Below are 21,117 nucleotides of genomic sequence, written 5' to 3'. Positions count from 1 at the left end.
TTAGATCCAAACTTTCTCATCATTACCTCTGAGAAAACTAGAGCTGTGGAATAAGGCTTAGTATCACCTTATAGGAGAGATAGGTGGCCTAGCAATTTAGTAAATAAATACGGCTTCCATATGACTGTTAAGGACACTGGAACCCAGGGGAAGACCATATTAAATAGAAGAAAACTTATTTCACGTGTAAAGATCTCAAAATTGATCCCTGACATCTTCATTTACATAGAACAATGATATAAAACAAAGTCTTTCTGTATCTAGATATCAGCCCAGTTTGAACAGCTTATTACTGCAGTTAAAATCTACTGGATATATACATTGAGCAAAGTCATTAAGTAGTTTCTTTGGTTTTATTTCAGTACGTTATTTAAACTCTGCCATTGTGAGTTACAAAAAAACATAGTTTAGCTTATTCAGTGAAACTAATCAATTGTAATTTATTAAATAACAAAACATGGTTTAATGTAATGAGAAAACCCAGCCAATCTGTAGTTTGTCATATGGTTTTCACATTACACTAAATCATGTTTTGTTTAATCATTTATTTAATAAATTACTGTTGGTTAGTTTCATCCAATAAGCATTTCACTAGGAGAGCAGGGTCCTGCGTTTCTATCAGCAAACCTCTTGGAATCCACTTTTCCAATCATATCATTGGCTCGATAAGACAATCAGAGGTGGGTTTCAGCAGGTTCTGACCAGTTCTGGAGAACCGGTAGTGGAAATTTTGAGTAGTTCGGAGAACCGGTAGTAAAAATTCTGACTGGCCCTGCCCTCATCTATTTTCTGCCTCCCAAGTCCCAGTTGATTGGGAGGAAATGAGGATTTTGCAGTAACCTTCCCCTGGAGTAGGAAGGGAATGGAGATTTTACAGTATCCTTTCCCTGCCACGCCTACCAAGCCACACCCACCAAGCCACGCCACGCCACGCCTACCAAGCCACGCCCACAGAACCGGTAGTAAAAAATTTTGAAACCCACCACTGTAGACAATGATGTATGATTCAACCTGAATCAGGAATTGAGTGTAACATTGGGAATACTTTGCTGAGAACTAAGCATAAAATTGATTGGTTTACACTTAATTACCCAAAGTTTCATAGATAAAGGAATTTGTGGGGGAAACCATGAAAACCCATTTAAAATCACTGGAATTTCTGTATGAAATATCCCCACAGGAATATAATCAATCATTCTATATATTATTAATTTCACATTGGTTTCAAAGAGACAGGGTGTTCACATTGAATTATGCATTAGGACTAGAGTATTTTCCTCATTTTTTTGTCTTGTAAGTCTATATGCTAGTTTGATAAAGAAAATTATGTTAAAAAGCAAACAATTTTGTGGGGGGAAAAGAACATTTTAATCCATATTATAGTGAGACACTTAATTATTATCCATGAAAGCTTACTCCCATGTTCCCTGAGAATTTTGGATGTTGTAATTCCAATGCATCTGGTGAAGTCACGTTACAAAGAGCTTCCATTTAGAATTAAATAATCTGGTATACCTTTCATTGTCCTTCCCTTAATTTTGTTTTGTTCTGATTCTTTTTCTAAATGTGTAATCCACTTTAATTAGAGCATTCAACGTTGTGTTTTATTGTATGTATTTCCATGCATATTTTGAATTCTTGTTTTTATTTACATCTATTCAATATTCATTGCAGGTTTTTCCTATAACAAACTTTGGAGAAAACCAAAACTGAGTACATTACACATTATCTTTCTGCTTCTCAAAGGAATTCAGGATATGGATAATTTTCTGTCTCATAACCCCGGGAAGTAGGTTAGTCTGTATGAGAGCTTACCCCCTAGGTTTCATGGCTATGTAGAGATATTTTGTACCTTAATTAAAATGCTAATTATTGAATTAACACATGCTCTCTAATATTTATGGATTGAATGTACAGGTTTGTTGGTTGGAGTCATGTCATATACATGGGAAATATCAGGTATTTAAATTACTTCTAAACTATTAAGTTTTTCTACAGTTTGTATTCTCTTGTTGTATGTTTCCTGCATCTGAATGGCAGGAAATTGCATAAGTGATTTTTAAGAATAATAGGCTACAAGAACTGGGTTTAGTATCTGCAAATGCCCATGGTGGCATATGAACTATTAGGCAGAATATAGTTGTTGGTACAGTCCAGCGACTGAGAGATGGATATGGCTGAGTTTGGGTACTGGTATATTGGATCAAATAAGTAAACTCAGGCCCTTGGCAATTGGGCTGCCTTTATAGCCATTTGTGGTGTTCCATAATCCCATGATCATATTTTAGAACAGATTTCCCAAAAACTGGTATTAACTTCATTATCAGAAAAACTGCACTCATAAATTCACAAATGCTGCATTCACTTAATGACCGTTGTGAAAAAAACTCATAAAATTGGATCAGACACATGACTAATTTTAAGACCATCACAAGGTACAACCATGGTAGGCAGGCCCCTTTTTGGTCATAACTTGAGAACTACCTACAAACCTTTTTCAAAATATTTGGAAACATATTTTAGATTTCTTGTGTTAGAACTGCCCATTTCTTTTTCATCCCTGAAAATGATTTTCTATACAATTATTCATAAATAGGAGGCTTCCTGTGGTTCAAATATTTTTATTCATTTGCAAGCTTTATCACCAATTCTTTAGCTAGATGTAATTGGAGGATTAATGGAAGTTAGATAATGATGCTTGCTCTAAAACAAAATCAATATAGAAAAAAATAAGGGCATTACTGACGTTTTTATTCCATACCCGCAAACCTACAATTCATTTGATTGTCTTTGAAATGAATGTCTTTTCTAAAATTAACATTATAATACCCAAATTCATGTTGATATCTTATTTCTAACCCTGAGAATGCCAACTTTCTTTTATTGGAAATAATTGTGTGCAAATAAGCCTGGAAGGAAAAGAGACATGAAACAAAGAACTTTTGAAAACTTCTCATTTTGTGCCATCAGCTAAATATTTCAAAAGCAAACAGAAATGAACTAACTGTATTTGTGCAAGTTTGGTCTGATCATATGAAGGGGCTGTTTAGATCTGGAATTCTATCAACTAACAGCTACTATACAGGGAACATACTTTAAAAATGACCTGATGCTTATGCTGAATATTCAGTATTTTTTGTGGCTATTGAAACTTGAAATAAGCTTAAAGGTGGAAGATAAAAGTTATTAACCATTAAACAAAACTTCAACAACATTTCCAAAATAGTATCATTTCCATTTATTTCTGCTTTGTTTCTTTTCAACTGCTGCAGACTGACCTCAAAAAGAACTAAAGGCAAACTTCATGCTGATTTAAACTTAAGGATTCTTTTAGTAATTTTAGATTGCAAGATCTATATGTATTTTTATTGAAGCACAAATTTTTTCCTGTTAATAACGTCTTAATGCACATGCCTAGCTCTGGCCTCTTTGTAATTTAATAACACACACCTTTTGGTTTATAATTACAGTATGTTGGTTATATCCATATGTGAGAAATTAGAACTTGGGTTACAGAACCCCACAGCAGTTAAAAACCATCTTTAAAGTTTCTAGTTTAGGGAATAAAATGCATCTTGCAGAATCAGAAACAAACTATTTGGGAGATAATAAAGATACAATCCGTACAGTCAATACTTCCTCCTTTAGCAAAAAGGTGCAACTGACAACCAGTTAGTTTGATTTGTTGGCAAACAGAACCAGGTCAGATGAGTGCAATTTTCTCATTTTAGCTTTTGTTCCTCATCAAAACCCAGGAATATGATATCATTTTCAATATACCTCTTTTTTGCAAAGAACTGGCCAGCTATATGTTTCATCTTCCTTGACAGAGGAACCCTTGCAGCTATGATCCAACATAAGCTAGCTGAAACTTTTGGAGTATTTCATATGATTCATCGTTCTCTATTGTGTTTGATAGGTACGCATTGAAACAGATGCCAAGTCTTATGCGTTTTCTTACCACTTTAGTGTAAGACACACTTTACTGTGTCCTGTCTTTCACCAATAAGCTAGCTGGACTGATGGAACCTGTCCCTTTCATTCCTCATGCAAGGGCTTTGAGATAGTTTCCTTGTAAATCTTTAATTTTATTAAAGATTTATCATAGACCAAGGACCTAGGCACAATTAAGTGGCATCTTACTTCTTTTCTAATGCCATCTTTTTGAGATAGTTCATATATTTATTCAACATGTTTTCCAGAACTATTGCCTTGCCTGTACATATATATATATATATATTTAATTTGATTTATATGCCGCCCTTCTCTGAAGACTCAGGGCGGCTTACAATGTGCTCAGCAATATTTATAATAGAAGTCCTCAATTTGTGGCATTGTTTAGGCAAAATATTTTATCAGTTGATGAAGAGTTCCATCTGTCCTCTTTCCATAATTCAGAATTGGATGAGATGATGTTACCTAAGAACTTTAATTGGTTCATTTTTTTTTACTTGTGGCTGCATTCACTTATACTCAATTTATTCTTCTACTCTAATGTTGCAATTTTACCAATGGATACTGTTCACAAAATGTTTTCCAGTCCTCTCCCATTAGGCAGTTTATTTTTTCCAGTAACTGCAGCTACTCAATGCTGATTTTTAGTGACCTATTCTGGTTTTCCACCACATTTCTCCACTCTGCATGTTTGTCTAAAAAGCTAGATGGAAAATTTCCTGTACTTGTACAGTTTAATCCTGTAACTTTTTTTCCTGCTATATCAGTGCCCATTCTGCCCTAGTCCTGCATCACACCCATCATTCTCTGCACACTTGGTCTCAATACTTTCATCATAATTGCAGGAGGCAAAAAAACTGAGGTTATGAGGTTCTGGTTCTGTGGGAAAAAGGAGAGAGAACAAATTATTCAGAAGGAAAAGGTACTTATATGTCCACTGAAAAAGTGATGGAGATTGCCCTGAATGAAGTCCAGGGAGAGAGTTCTGGAATTGTGGGAGTTCGGATGAAGATATATATTCTATAAACTAGAACTACCCCTTCTTACAGTTTGGTGTTAGAACGAAGTAAAGATTCAATAGGAGAAACCTCTAGCAATTTCTCCCAGAGAATAGATGGCAATCCTGTCTCTCTTATGATATCCCTGGGCAGGAGGAAAGCTCTGAAACTTCAGCCAACTAAGAAATGGAAGATGATGATGAATGGAAGAGAAAAGAACAGAGAAATTCCAAAGCAGCGATCTCTGTCTATTCCAAATGAAAAAGAATCAGAAATGGAAGGAGGACCACCATAGCCCCCAGCTGATGGAATTCAACTTTGCATACACCAGTTTTTGACATCTCAAAGCCTCTTCACCATTACAGCAATAAATATAGAGACATTTAGTAGATGGACCCTGCACTTTAATGTCATGTCCTTCTCTAAAAGATTTATTTTGCACTTTGGTCCAACAAGCCACCTACAGTATTGGTTAAGCTGATATTTCCAGAGCTTTTATTGCTTCCTCCCACAGTTCAGTCATCTTTCTTTTCTGACACTGACCTGTGCAGGTCAAGTACTTATCTGATTTCTTCTCTCTCCATAATGCAGGAGAGCACATTATAGGCTCTTAGTTATAAATATTCTACACTGAAGTCACTTGGGCTTTCCTAGCACTATGCTATTCCTTAAATAGAGCTTGTCTTTATTTGTCTTTCACACAAGTAGTAAACTCAAGAATGCTTTCAGATAAAAGTTATATTCCTAGCTTCAGAATTTCTCTCTATTCATTCTTTCTGCTGTGTAAAACTATCTGCTATCCCACAAGGGACTATTTGGCCCAGAGAAGAAAAGAGATTTAAAGAGTAGGCAGAAAAACAAAAATTCTGTTTTTATTCTAAGAACTGATGGGTAGTAAGATTTATTAGATGGGATGACTATTGGTGATTCATCAAAGACAGCTGACTTGATGGAGATGCTGAGCAATATAAATGGCAGAAAATGATGTCTTTGAAAGGAGCTGCTGAATACTCTTGGGGCAGCACATGTTCTGGAAGAACAAAGGTCAACAGAAACCATGAAGAAGCAGTCTCACATAGGTGGGGAGGAAAGGAGGATGCACCTGGTACCTCCAGGTTGAATGAGGGGAATGAGAAATTAGGGAGTGAAGGAGGTGAAGCTGATGAGACAGGAAGCAGAAATTCTGAGACCCATTAGATTGTGTAAACATAGAACAGGTGCATTCCAGTTTCATGGCTGGGAAAAAATGACCATTATTCTATTGACCCAAAAAAGGTGCAAGAAAGGGCTTATGATGTGGGCAGATTTATTTCTATGTTCTATATCAGATAAATCTTCTACATTATTTGACTATTTTCTTTGTCTTCAGTAAAACAACTAACCTAGTAATAGTCCTTGAAGTTTCTGCTATTAACTAATATGTGAATGCAGAGATGAATTTGGGGAAGAACAGAGATGGATAGTTGATACTTGAAGCCTCCCTTTAACTTCCTGTTACCTAAATACTTTTTCTTTTTGATTTTCAGTGCTCTCAGAAGAATCATCACTCAGCTGCCTCAACATCTTTTTGTCAGGCATACTGCAGCTGAGCTGCAAAGATCCAACTGACAACTAGAAGATGTGTATCATGTAGAACAGTGTTGGTCAACCTTGGAGACTTGAAGATGGGTGGACTTCAACTCCCAGAATTCCCCAGCCAGCAACGCTGGCTGGGGAATTCTGGGAGTTAAAGTCTACCCATCTTCAAGTCACCAAGGTTGACCAAGATTGATGTAGAAGATGATATCAGATGATGTCTGTATGGAATTGTTGCTTTCTTCAGATAGACCTTGACTTACAGTACAACCTCAACTGAGCCCAAAATTTCTTTTGCTGAGAGAGTTAAGTGAATTTGCCTCGTTTTACGACCTTTCTTGCCACAGTTGTTAAATGAGTCACTGCAGCCATTAAGTTAGTAACACGGTTGTTAAGTGAATCTGGTTTACCCACTGACTTTGCAAAAGGTGATCACATGATCCAGGTACACTGCAGCCATCATAAATATGAGTCAAGCATCTAAATTTTGATCAAGTGACCATGGGATTCTGCAACTGTTGAGAGTGTGAAAAAAGTCATAAGTCACTTTTTTAAAGTGACATTGTAACTTCAAACGGTCACTAAATGAACTGTTGTAAGTCAAGGACTACCTGTAATTGGATTTTCTGGTATTTCTCTGCAGACATTTATTGGATTTTTGCTTCCCAATTATAGTATTCTATTCTGTTCTTCCCTTCCTAATCCTTCATAACCAGTGAGGAAGGAGGTGAATACTAGAAATTACCAGGGCAGCTACTAGGCTTCTGCTTCTTGGACCTATTGCAACTGCTGCCAAAGCAACAGCTCAGTTGGGAGTAACAGCTGTCAGGCCCAGCCCAACAATGACATAGAACAATCCAGCTAAAGTTCAGTTTTTTATTTGTTCACTCCAAATGGACAGAATTTGTGCTGAACTAAACATATGCCAATAGTCCTCCACTTATGACTGGTCACAGTGAATGTTCAAAGTTATGACTGACCCCTCTCCCAAAGGACCTGGTTTTGAAGTTCTGAGAGCTACCTCCGGGTCATGTGACCACATTTCATGCACTTGGCAACCGGCCCGCATTTATGACTGCAGTGTCCCACAAACACATGACCGAAATTTATGATGTTTTTGCCAAAAACGGCATTTACTTCCAGTTTTTGGCCACCAATAGACTCCCACCGGCTGGTACGCTCTCATAGAGAGGGGCTCCTCCGGGTGCCGTTGGCCAAACAATGTCGACTGGCGGCCCCTAGGGGGAGAGCCTTCTCTGTGGGGGCACCTACTATCTGGAATGAACTACCCCCGGAGATACGGAGGATCTGCGCACCTTCCGCTGTGCTCTCAAGACCTTTTTATTCCATCAGGCGGGCCTGGCCTAATCTTTTCCCTCTTTTTTAATTATGTAAATTTTAATCAGTTTTTAAATGATTGGGGTGTTTTAATTTGTCTGGGCTAAATTGTCTAATTCGATTTTATTCTGTTTTTAAATTTTGTATTTATGTATTTTTACTGTTTTGGCTGTTTACCGCCCTGAGTCCTTTGGGAGTAGGGCGGTATATAAATCAAATAAAGATAAAAGAAAGATAAAAGATGGGCTGAATCTTTTTAATTCTCTTCTTCCCACAACCTGACAAATTGGGACACCATGATTCCCAAAATTGAAAGGTAAAAAATATTTGGTACACCCCAAAATAGGCTTTACACTACAGATACATCTTGGGATATGACTGATCATTTAGTGACCAATTGAAATTACATTTAACTACCCGAAAGCTACTTATGACCAGTTTCAAAGTTCTGATGTTTCCTTCCTGTTACCACATATTGGCTGCTTGGCAGTTGGCCTGCATTTACAGCCATTTGCAGAGCCCTGTGGTTAAATGACCGTGATTTGCAATGTTTTTGCCAGAAACTTGTGTTTACTTCTGCTTTCTGGCAAAATCTGTCTCATAGTGAACAATGGATTCCCTTAACAACCATGATGTTTGCTTGACGACTGCCGTGTTCGCTTAACCACCACAAAAAAATTGTAAAATTGGGTCTGGTATATGGTGACGCACTTTACAACTGTCACAACTTAAGGTTGTAATTGTGGAGTTTGATTACAGTCGTAATACAAGGACTTCCTATATGTAATTATTACTTATTGTAATTTTCTCTTCCCTTTCCTCTGAAAAGTTTAAGAAAATTTGAAAAAAAATCCTCTCCCAAGAAACCCAATAAAAATGGAGGTCCCAACTTCCATGTGCCATTAGTTCATCCAGTGTCTCTTTGGGTTTGGCTATCAAGTTTGTTCATTTCTGACTGTAGAAGGTCAGGGAGATTACCTTGAGGGGAAAAGGCAAGAATTATTATCTAAGCAATGAAGGTTGAAACATTCCTTAAGTCGTCCTGGGAAAGAGAATAGTATTAGAAGAGACTCAGGCAGGTTCATCTCTGATTCACTGGGGTATAAGAGAGAGAGAAGGTAGTTCTCTCAGCTACTGTACAGTACTGTACTGTACTGTGGCATATCCCAATAGTATAGGATAGAGTCAGTTTCTGATCTCATCTACTTGTAGAGCTGACAATGGTGTAAATTTTTGTGAATAATAATCTGTTTTATCTAACGCAAAATATATTTGCTATTTTTCCCTTTTTCCCTAAAAATTTGCTATTTTTCCCTTTTAAGATACGATACTACTTTGTTGTTTTTGCTGCAAAAAAAATCAACATACTGGAAATTGCTATCTCATGGTGTTCAGACTTTCTAATTAAGAACTACCTATTGTACTCTGCCTTGAACTCCTTGCAGAAAACAAAAATGCATCCACATAATTTATTGTGCTAAAGAAAGGACTTATTTTACAAGTTTAGAAAAAACACAATGACTCAGTCATATAAAATGTGATAAGCTACGCCTTGCGTAACACCACAATTTATGGAATAAATGATAAATATATAGAAACTTCAACTCTTTGCTGCTAATGATTGACATGTAAGGTGTTCACAGCCCTAATCTCACTCGCAACCATAAATTATAATATACAAATTATTAGTGTTATATAGCTAAATAAATCTAAATCATATACAAGTAAGCCACACTTCGTCTGAACACAGCCACTGTAAAAACTGGGATCTCTTCCAGTTGCTTAAACTAATTTCTTTTTAAGGCTATTTTGCTACTAATTTTCACAATGCTTGAAATTTCATTGTTTTCCCAAGCTTATTTTATTTTTAAACTGTTTCGCACCTGTATACCTGGAAGCCTACCTGACTCTCCACATCTCCAGGCCTAAAGAAACTCACTGGAGGAATTCCTAGCTATTGGAATGTCATTTGAGGAGGCAGCTGGAAAGGTGTTTTTTTCTGAACGGGCATACTTTAAAGGCAGGGCTTCGTAGGTTAAAAAGAGCCACCCAACTCTGTAGTTAATAAGGGCAAATGAAATTACGTGCCTTCCAGATAAACGCAGAGCTCAGGCTTCGCTCTCGGTTAGGAATGAAGGGCCCTATAAGAAAGGTCTGAGGACCCGGAGAACGAGGTCAGCCGCTGCTGCCAGAGAGAGGCGGAGCGACGCTGCCCCGGGCTTTTGGCGCGCTTCTCTGCCAGCCGCGCCCGTTCCCGACCCTGCTGTGAAAGGGCGGGCGGCGGCGGTAGAGCATCCCTCGCCCTCTCCCGAGGGACGGAGACAAGCGCGCGGCCGCGCAGAATTCCGCCCTTCCTGGAAAGAGCAGCGGCCACTTTCACGGACTCTCGCGGGTCCGACTTTCTTTTCCACACTCACGGCTCGCCCCGCAGCGCCGAGACCGACGCGAGGGCGCCCCCACCCCGGACTGGCGAATTCCGTGCCCTCGAGGCAGGGAGATGGGTATCAGTGCTGCCCCGGGACTCCTGGCTCTGGTGGCGCTTTCGACGCTCGGGCGCCTCGCCGGAGCGGGTTGCGTCGAAGAAAGGCGCTGCTGTCCCGGCCGGGATCCGACGTGCACCGCCACCGGCTGGCGCCTAGACAGAATTTACGGAACCTGCTTCTGCGACGAGGCGTGCGAACAGACCGGCGACTGTTGCCACGACTACGCCCAGGCGTGCCCAGGTAGGCTGGAAGAAGGGACGGCGCTCGACGGGCGCCTGAAAGCACCTGCCGCCGAGCGAAGTTCCACGCGGGGGTGCTTTGCCTCCAAAACACTCCTAGCTGTAGTGGGGGGCGGGTTTCAGTGGTCCTAGAAATAGAGGAAACTATGTGGTCTCCCCCCCACCCCCAATGTCTTCGAGGATAACTAACTTTTGCTTTTGGAGTAAACCGCATCTCTTAAACTCCAGATAGGTGGCTACTTCTTGGCAAGTGCAGGGTAGGTTTACACAACTTTGGAATCTCCATAGCAGAACCACTGTCTTCACAAAATGTAATGCCAAGCGGTTATTCCCCAATAGCTTGAATGACAAATTGTGACTTGTTCTGCTCTAGTCTGTCATGGGAACTCAGCTTTCCCTTCCCACTTATTCCTGCTCCCCAAAGGAAGGAAAGTTCTGTAAAGAAAACTTGGTGCAAAACTTAAACCCACCCACTTTTCTTGACTTTTCATGAATATGAAAATCCAAAGGAAGGACAAAAATGTAAGGAACGGCCTCAAGCAAAGTTCAATGAGTATCTGGAGGGCAGGTTTAAACTTTCAAAATGAAGGCAATGGATTCCTTTGCGAATTGAATCAAGTTATTAAAAAGTGTGTAAGTATGTATGAATGCAATAACTTTGTTGGATTTGCAATTTTTTGGAGTGGGAGGGAAGAAAAGTAACCATACAGATTCTCTATAAAATCCTTGTGCAGTTTTAATAGATAACAATGTCACTTCTATGTAAGATATAAATGCTTTGTAAATGCAACAGAAGGAATTTATTCAAAATTTAAATAAAATGAATACTGGATCCCAGAATAACAAATGTCATCAGTGCTATATAAAATGCAACTGCATTCAGAGAATTTCAAAATCATGCTATCCTTTGTACCCAAAATCATAGTAGATATATTGAAAATTGCCTTTCCTACAAATTAAATGTGCTCTCAAATCCTTCTGTTTCTTACTCTCTGTCAAATTACTTGATTTGGGAGTTCCACTATGACGGGGGCCATAATGGACTTCAAAAGACCCACCTGTCTTTTTACTTCTGGCTCTCTCTGTATTTCATGATAGTCAATCTTATAGTCATTTAAAAATAAAAATAGGGAAGATCCAAACACATAATAAGGATTGCAGCCTTAGCTGTAGAATTCAGTTCTTGATAATGTAATATTGAATAGTCAGTGTATGCATGAAGTTTTGGTTTCTGTGTTTTTAAAAGTACATTTTTTTAAAAAAAAAATTGATTTATATGCCGCCCTTCTCCGGAGACTCAGGGCAGCTTACAATGTGTTAAGCAATAGCCTTCATACTTTTGTATATTTATACAAAGTCAGTTTATTGCCCCCACAAACTGGGTCAATTTACCTACCTTAGAAAGGATGGAAGGCTGAGTCAACCTTGAGCTTGGTGAGATTCGAACTTACAGTAATTGCAGACAGCTGGTGTTAATCACAATGCTATTAGTCTGCTGAGCCACCAAGATCCAAGCTACAGAAACAAAAACCTCTTGCCCCCTCATTGGAATAATTTTTTAAAAAGAACATAAAGCATCTTTTTGCATGGCTGGAGAACCAGGAACTGATATAAGAATATGCCCGTCAAATGAGAATCCTAGAGGTAATTTTTGCAGCTCAAAGGCAAATGGAAGGAAACACTTTTTAGTTTGTATAATATTTCTCAATCATGAGTTCCCCTTGCACTGTTGTCACAAACCTTTAGGGGCTGTCTGTTTTACCAGCATCTTGGACTGGTGTGCTAGCTTTGTTTCTGCTCTAATTGGTCCATTGTGAAATAGATTATATGGATTAATCTGTGGAGCATGGACGAAGGATCCTGCATCAGAGAAGAGCAGAATCTGATTGGCAAGTGGCTTCTCTGAATTCATCCATGCATGGTCATGAAATCATTTAGACAGGATGCATTTAATCAGGACTGGATGTTAGCTGGAGTTAGACAGAAAGCAAAGGTAGAATTTGGGGCAGCGGATTTCCCTCTTAATGGTACTATGGAGACATTTGTATGTTACAGTTGCTTGCACAAGGAACTTAACCCTCCTTTTTATCTGTTCTTCTCTTCCCAAAATTATTTTTTGTGCTGTCACTTTTTTTTTGTTAAAAGACAAAGTTCCAACTTTTCACTTTTGTTCCAATTTTAATTTTTTATCAAATGTATTTTAGCCATGCTCGACATCTATAAATGTCAGTAAATAACTTGGCTTTATGCCTGTCTGCCAAACAAATCCTCAAATTGTTTTTCTCTTTCCTCCATGAGCTATTGGCTTAACTGAATGAAAACTGTCTTGTTTTAGCCGAGGTTGAATTTTCAGGAGGCATTTCAAGCAGCTGATGAATTTGTGACATCAGAACCGAAAAATGGGACTTTGGCATGCATATGTTTGGGAAATAGCAAATTTAGGATTAGAGTACAAATATTAACTAGATGCATATATTAACACATGCAAATATACATACAGGAATTTTCAACTAGTCTATAAGGTAATGTTCATCATCATCATCTATAAGGTGATGTTATATAAACTATGCTGAGTGTCACTTTAATCTCCTTTCTGGAGGATCTCCTTTCTGGCATCTGCTTCCTTCTAAATTTTCTATAAATTGCAAAAAAGTTCAAGAGTTTCTTGCCATGTAGGCTTTTGAGAACCCAACAGCAGTACAAGTAACACGTGCTAGCTCTCACTCTAAATTTCCAAACACCTTTATTTGCTTTGAAACAAGAGAAAACAATGAAGGACTTCTTCCATTTTAGTATCATACCATATAAAAATGAGATGGGTGGCCATATAAATTGAAGGTAAAGGAAATCATTACAGGCCCATCAACCATGCCAATATTTTATTGCTTGGTGTTGTAGCTCCTATCCTATGATTCAAAAGGTGGACTTTGAGATGATCTGAAAAATGTATGTGTTGATATAGCTACCACTTTTTAGAGACTTCTTATGTATTATAGGTGATAGGCTGAAAAAAATGGGATTAGAACATATGAATATGAAACTGTAAAATTATTTTATGGGCAAGAATATTTTAAGCTATGGTTTGGGTATTATTTTGGAAAAGAAAGGAGGAAAGTTATTGAAGTAGAGGCCCAGATGGATAGGCAGGTGAAAAAATGCTTTCTAAAGCAACTTTATTTCCACAATAGTTTTAAAAATGACAGATCAGTGTTAACTTCTGATCTTCTTAATCTATTTCTTCAGGAAAAAGCAGGTCGTGTGACCTACTAAATTAAGTTTCGCTAAATGTTTATAGAGAAAAGATAAAACTTTGACAGTAACAAACGACTTCATGAGTTTCGTTGTGACAGTATTTTTATAATTCTTTTGCAGCTGTTTCGTGTGTTGTGGGGGAATGGAATCACTGGAGTGGCTGTGCAGAACAATGTAAACCCACCTTCCGGATGCGTACACGTATTATACAACAAGAGCCAAAAAATGGTGGGGAGCCTTGTCCTCCGTTGGAAGAAAAAGCTGGCTGCCTGGAATACTCAACTTACGAAGGGAAAGATTGTGGAGATGGTACACATGCTTCCCACTTCTCTCTCTCACACACACAATTTGCATCCTTATCAAACGGCTTCCAGTGTCTTATAAACTTGTTTAATCCATTGTCTCTAATCAGAGTGGTTAATCTTGCCATCTCTGCTAATTCAATCTTCTACAGTGAACATCCCCCTTTCCTTCCAATACTTAGCATATACAATCCTCGCAGCGGTCACCATGTAAAGAAATAAGGCCCCCAAATGTTTTTCAGTTGATTTGTCCATAATACCTAAAAGAAAAGCTTCAGGTTTCATTAATATTTGTAATTTAAATATTTTCTGCATTGTTAATATTGTATTTATCTAGTATGATTTAGCATACTTTCAAGACCACCACATATTGTTAGAATGTACCTGGATTTTGGTTGCATTTCCAACTTTTGGGAAATCCCTTTATACATTTTTGCAGTCTATCTAGAGCCAAATACCAACAGTTCATCATCATATAAAAACCTTTCAAACTGTAATTCACAATGAATTTTAACCATTGGTGCAAACATTCTGCCATTGGTCTAGAATTATATTGTAACCAATTTTTTTTACCTATTTTACCATCTTTAACAAATTCATCTTCCAGATTTATCATAACTAACATTTTTTAAACTTCAGCAATCAGGTAGTTATCTCCAGAACATACATTCATGTCCAATTCAAATTTAACTCCTGCAGACACAAAACTTTTTTTATTAAGTTTAAATTTTTCAAAAACTCTAAATAATTAAACCAATCACAAACAAATCCTTCACTTACTAATTGTTCTCTTGTTTTTATTTTCTTCAAATATTAGTAAGTCTTGATATGTCATCCATTTGGAATCTAATAGCATCTCTTTCCTGTGTAATGCTTCATGGGTGATAGCCAGTCAGTCAATCTTCTGTTATATTTCTACCATATATGCCCAATTGATTGTTTAATAACATGAGTCTGAAAACCAGGTTTAACTTTTATCTTATTATACCAAAATAAGCATGTCACCCAAATCCTAAATCAGAACCTTCAAGCTCTAATAAACTTGAGTTTTTAAAATTATCCAATCTTTTAACCATACCAAACAACAGGCATCATAATATAATGTGGTCTAGTAAACCCAGAACTCTTTTTTTAGCATTCTGTAGGAGCTTATAGTTCATTTGTAGTTTTTTGTTTTGCCACTTCTACATCCCTGTATTGAGAAGATAAGACTTTGATATTGAATATGCTGAATTCTGTTCTTTAAAAAAGGCAGGATCTCCTATCCTCACACTTATCATCCCATTGATTGAAATACCTGACTCTAATTTCTCTTCAAATGAACTGATAATCCTAGAAGTTCATATATTTTTGCCACACAGAAATATGTTGATTTGGATGGTTTTCGTTAATGAATAAATGAGCAATACATTTTTACTTATTTGCTTAATTAAGTTCTCTAAACTAGGATTATCTAGTTTTAGGACTTGTGTAGAGAACTGATCATATTTTAGATCATGTTTATGCAGAAATATTGAATATTCAAATGGGTTCACAAAGTTTTAAGCACCACTATATACCAAAGGATGGAGCAGGCAGTTTTAACTTTGTCCAGTTTTATATTATTTTATACAGCTTCTACTCTCAGTTAGTTAAATAGCAACACCAGCTTTACAAATTTTATTTTCATAATAATTCTGTTCTCCCCAGTTCCTGCATTCATAACTACTTCTGAATATAGTAAAGAGAGAAAAAAGACAGCTGTACATCCAAGGTGGTCTTCAGAAACAGAAGATTCTAGGTAATTACAGCTAAAACTTTTACCAGCTTCTCTGGAGATAAATTTCTTTGAATTGTGTTGTATTTGTCTCAGAGTCAAAACATGTATATACAATCTTAACATTTAATATACATATGGATATTTCAAATTGGAAGAAGGTAATTTTGTATAACTATCCACACAAGATAGATTAAAACAATTTCTGTACTAAAACTATAATTCTGAAAAATGCCATTGCTTTTCTTCTTCACACATAATTTTCTTCAGTTCGTTTGGTGTCAACTGCATTATTTGTTGAAAAATATGGTTTTGTAGCACTGCCTATAATAAAGTGAAATAAAGCAGTATTTTTTGCAAAGCATGAACAATTATATATTTTTTTCTACAAAAAGCCATTTTAATGTTTATCTAATTTAAAATAAGGTAAAAATTTTAAAATAAAATGATACATTTTATATGTAAGCTTTAAACACTTTTTAAAAAAAATCCTGACTTTAAAAACCCACATATGGGAATTGTAGTTCCCAATGCTAGTAACAAGCCCAATGAGCTTATCTCTAGTAGAGTCATTGGCTTCCTCACTATCTTTCATGTATTATAGAGATGGGTAAACTCTGGCTGTCTAGCTAAGTATGGTCTTTATTATTTGCAAGTGGCTTTTGAAATTAGACAATCGCATACTATTAGTAAAGGCAATCTGTGCATCCTGATAGTCTACTGCTGAGTAGAGAAAGGCAAAAAGAAAACAAAAGAGGTATAGAAAGACAAATGTGTTTTATTAAGAAAATGGCTGGTCTCGCTATTGGCAGATGTGATTCAATGAAGAGAAAGTTGCTCACTCTGATATTTTCAGGATTGTGGCCTAAGGAGTTCAGTCTCCCCCAATTTTTTTTAGTAGTCTTAATTACACATTAGAGTCTGAGCCATAGCTGCTAACGATTACTTTTAATTTTGGGGGAAACTACTTTGGTTAACGACTTCATAGATTATATATGCTATAATTACCTTTCAGATTTATTCTTGCATTATTAACAAGCACTTCCTCCCCAAAGGAGTTACTGTGTGGAATTTAAAACAGAATCATTGTCTCCTTACTGCTCTATGGAAACTCGCCCGTATGCTCGATGGATGCAGTACCTTCGAGCAGGCTATACAGTATGTGTAATCTGCCAGGAGCCAGCAATGCACAGAGATAGCTATCGTTGTCCTGGAGATGGAACTGATACTGATAGGTAAGAACTAAATTTCTTATCTGAATCTCTATTAATAATACAAAGTCCTTAGAATCTATATATTGTTTCATTTATGAATTTGTAGCAAAAATTCTCAAACCAACACATGACATGTATTAGGTTTATATACATTTTTCCTTCAAAAAAATCAGTTTTGTGTGTATAGCTTTATCTTCTCAATTTCCACCCCCAAGCCTGTGAATTTCAATAGTTAGAGTTAGTACCAGGGGTGGGATTCAGAAATTTTAGCAACCGGTTCTCTGCCCGGTTGCTGGATGGGCGTGGCCTAGTTGGCCGCCTGCACCACCGGGGGGGGGGGTGTTTTCGCCCTTCCCAGACTCCGGAGGCTTTCATCGAGCCTCCAGGAGGACGAAAACAGCCTCCACTGGGCTCCAGAGACTGGAAGAGCGAAAACGGCCTCTCCCGGGTTCCAGAGGCCAGAAACGGGCCCGTTTTTGGACTTCTGGTAGGCCTGTTTTTTGCCCTCCCCAGGCTCTGGAGCTTTCATCGAGCCTCCAGGAGGACGAAAACAGCCTCCACTGGGCTCCAGAGACTGGAAATGGGCCCATTTTTGGACTCCCGGTACTTTGGGTAGACCCGTTTTTTTGCCTTCCCCAGGCTCTGGAGGCTTTCCTTGAGCCTCTGGGAGGGCAAAAATGTCCTCCCCTGGGCTCCGGAGGCCAGAAACAGGCCCATTTTCCGAAACTTCTAGTAGGCCCATTTTTCACTCTCCAAGAGCCTCCGCGCGGGCCATGCACTTACCTGGCATCCAAAACAGGCTGCGTGGAGACTCCTGGGAGGGGCAGGGTGGGCGGGGTCAGCCAGTCCTTTCAACTACCGGTTTGGCGAACCAGATTATAATTAACACCTGAACCGATCCGAACTGGCTGAATCTCACCCCTGGTTAGTACTTTGTTCAAAGATTGCTTTGAAGCCTTTATGTCTTTGCTTAGAGTTCTTAACTAGAATAAGCAATGAGTAGATACACTCAGATTTCATGTAGCCTATTTCCCCAATTTAGACAAGATATTGAGACCAAAATATCTCTTTGAAACTATTTTCTTATGGTAAAGGCTTTGAAAGAACCTTACCCAGTTGACAGTCACATTAGTAAATTATCCCAGTTTTAGAGATAAAGCAAGCTATCACAAGGATCTGGGTGCATGCATATGGTTTGTGCTAGGTAGTATACAGGGAAAAATATAAGAATCTGGTCGTACAGGTAGCCCTCAACTTGCAACTATTTGTTTAGTGACCATTCAAAGTTAGAACAGCACTGAAAAGTGACTTAGGGCTGGTTTTCACGCTTATGACCACTGCAGCATCCCCATGGTCATCTCATCAAAATTCAGGCTTTTGGCAACTGGCAATGCATCTGTGACAGTTGCAGTGTCCAAGTGGCCTGTAATCACCAATTGTAACCTTCCCAACCAGCTTCCAAGAAAGTCAATGTGGGAAGCTAGATTCACTTAATAATTGCATGACTCACTAAAAAACTGCAGTGATTCGCTTAACAACTGTGTCAAAAATGTTCATAAAATGGGGCAAAAGTCACTTAACAACTGCCTTGCTTAGCAATAAAAATTTGGGATTCGGTTGTGGTCATAAATTGAGAACTTCCTGCACATGTGAGATTCACATTGTAATTTTAAAACAGAAGTATAGAAAATAATAGCTGTGCTTTTTTCACGAAAATCAAGAATTGCGTTCTAAATTACAATTAGAAATGATCTATTTTCCGTAACTTGGCTACATAGAGAACTTAGACTTTGCAGCTTCCAGTATCTCACCCTTTAATTATTTTCTTGGCCTTATTGTTCCATCACTTCATTTTACTTTTATCTTCATAATTGTATTAAGACAATTTAGTAGCCATATTTTAATTACCATGGGGCATCTTAGTTCATACAAATTATAATTTGGAATGAATTCCAGGTGAATTTTTTCTGTATTTTCATTGTTAGAGAATAGCAATAGCACTTAGACATATATACCGCTTCAGAGTGCTTTACAGCCCTCTCTAAGCAGTTTACAGTCAGCCTATTGCCCCCAACAATCTGAGTCCTCATTTTACCAGCCTTGGAAGGATGAAAGGCTGAATCAACCTTGAGCCTGGTGGGATCTGAATTGCCAAATTGCAGGCAGCCAGCAGTTAACAGAAGTAGCCTGCAGTACTGCACTCTAACCACTGCGTCACTGAGGCTCATGGAGCTCATGAAACTCCTCACAATGGAGTTCTTCTGCAAATTTAGGAAGTATTCTGGTTCAGTAAAACTATAGAATGGTCAGCCTTACCAGGTAGATTAGACAAAAAACATAACCAGAGTTTATTCTACTTTATTGTAAGACTACATTAATAGCCTTTTGCAAATCTGAAAGTACAAATCATCAATTTGTCTGTTTTTACAGGCTGATAACTTAAAAGAGGATTCTTTCTGAGTTTCTTTTCTCTCTCTTTCTCCTATACAGCTATGGGCTCCTTCTCTATTCTTACCTCTTCATTTTTTAGGCAGCACTTTTCCACCCATCTCCCAAGGTTGTTCCCACATACCATCACAAATATAGTTATATTAAACATATCTATTAAGAGTTCTACTAATATTGGAATGGTCAAGGAGACGATTCCTCCTTCTACCTGTATTTCTTCAAAAGCTGGAAAACTGGAAGACCATTCAAAGAAGCATGAGAAATATAAACAATTGCTGTGAATGTTTTGCACAAAATACAACATCTCTGTAAAGCAGCCACATTTATTTTCAGGCTTCTAAGGAAGTGGGAAAGGAGACATGACTTAAATGAGTCACATGAAAGATGACATTGTCTTAATGAGTCGTTTTGTTAAAGCATCATCTTTTATCATGATCACATGGAGATCTGCTTTAAAGGGCTGCCATTCCCTTGCCTTTTGAAGTATCTCTTCAGAAGCATTTCAAAATGACACATAGGTGTACTATGATCCTCTTTCCAAGACCATCTGCTAGATACCAGAATCCTGAATGAGAAAGAATCTTTATGTTCAAGAAATGTCACTGTTTGCATCCCAACAGTTTGCAACTGTTTCAGTCAAGAAAATACTATTTGCTCTTATATGGGTAGTGAAAATTACTGCGGTGTCCTTGTAACTGTTTGCTATCTATAAGAATATTCAAATAGGGAAGTCATTATTTACACCATTCCTCACAATAGGATATTAACGTTCTATGAAGGAATATCTATACCATTAAGACAATATATTTCCATTCCATTTTAGGAATGCAATTCTCCACTGGCAAGCAGTTGGAAACCCATCCTGCTATGGAACGTGGAAGAAAATTCAGCAAGTGGAAGAATGTTCATGCCCTCTTGTACATAGTTTTATTTTTACATAGCAGAGTAAATATATACTTTAATATATTTACCTGAAGTATGAAATCTAGCACTGGACCTATGTAAATATTTTAGGTATTGAATAAATGAGAAATCAATTTTTGACATTACAGTCTTGTATGAATGAATAAAGTTAAATGAACTATATAAAGTTAGATTGGTCTTCCCTGAATTCAGTACTAATAATTATTGTAAAATGCCATTAAAACAGATAAGCCGGATAATCATTTACATAAATCAACTGTAATATGGCATTTGTTCTTTTGAAAAATGTCTGCTTTATTTATAATTGAAAATAAATATTTGAAGTGGAAGTTATTGAGATTAAACCAGAAGTATATTTAGTAACATCACAGTTCATTTTGGGGGGTGGGGGGAGAGAGGGGTGGTGGTGTGTCCCTTTAAATCAGTTTTTGACTCTTGACAACTACCCTGACTACTCCTGAAGTTGCCTTGGCAAGGTTTTTTGGGTAAGTGATTTGCCATTGCCTTCTGCCTAGAGTTGAGAGTGAGTGACCCAGGTGGCTTTGTGCCTAAGGCAGGACTAGAACTCATGCTCTCCTGGTTTTGGAGTTAATGTCTTTGCATTGCATTAATATCTAATCATTGCATCAAACTG

General features: G+C 37.7%; 1 protein-coding gene across 2 annotated transcripts; it reads left to right on the top strand.

Moving 5' to 3' along the window:
• Nucleotides 1–9,931: 9,931 nt before the first annotated feature.
• On the top strand, nt 9,932–20,814 carry SBSPON (somatomedin B and thrombospondin type 1 domain containing). Of its 2 annotated transcripts, none has more exons than XM_034429970.3 (5): nt 9,932–10,588; nt 13,960–14,148; nt 15,831–15,921; nt 16,953–17,132; nt 20,383–20,814. In XM_034429970.3, exons 1-5 carry the CDS (start codon nt 10,363–10,365, stop codon nt 20,498–20,500), a joined length of 804 nt encoding a protein of 267 aa, XP_034285861.2. In that variant the 5' UTR covers nt 9,932–10,362; the 3' UTR covers nt 20,501–20,814. The 2 variants fall into 2 exon arrangements, with proteins under 2 accessions (XP_034285861.2, XP_034285862.2); XM_034429971.3 differs by having other exon boundaries at nt 10,082–10,588; nt 19,602–20,649.
• Nucleotides 20,815–21,117: the final 303 nt, after the last annotated feature.

This window comes from Pantherophis guttatus, chromosome 3, assembly GCF_059756535.1.
Source record: "Pantherophis guttatus breed Tessera chromosome 3, ASM5975653v1, whole genome shotgun sequence".
Taxonomy (NCBI): domain Eukaryota; kingdom Metazoa; phylum Chordata; class Lepidosauria; order Squamata; family Colubridae; genus Pantherophis; species Pantherophis guttatus.
This window is presented reverse-complemented; position numbering and strand designations above follow the sequence as displayed.

What these genes read in the sequence shown, in the direction of transcription:
- SBSPON (XM_034429970.3), top strand. Translation starts at nt 10,363, where the DNA reads ATGGGTATCAGTGCTGCCCCGGGACTCCTGGCTCTGGTGGCGCTTTCG. An exon ending in CTACGCCCAGGCGTGCCCAG is followed by an intron (nt 10,589 to 13,959) that starts GTAGGCTGGAAG and finishes ATTCTTTTGCAG; the next exon opens with CTGTTTCGTGTGTTGTGGGG. An exon ending in TCAGAAACAGAAGATTCTAG is followed by an intron (nt 15,922 to 16,952) that starts GTAATTACAGCT and finishes TCCTCCCCAAAG; the next exon opens with GAGTTACTGTGTGGAATTTA.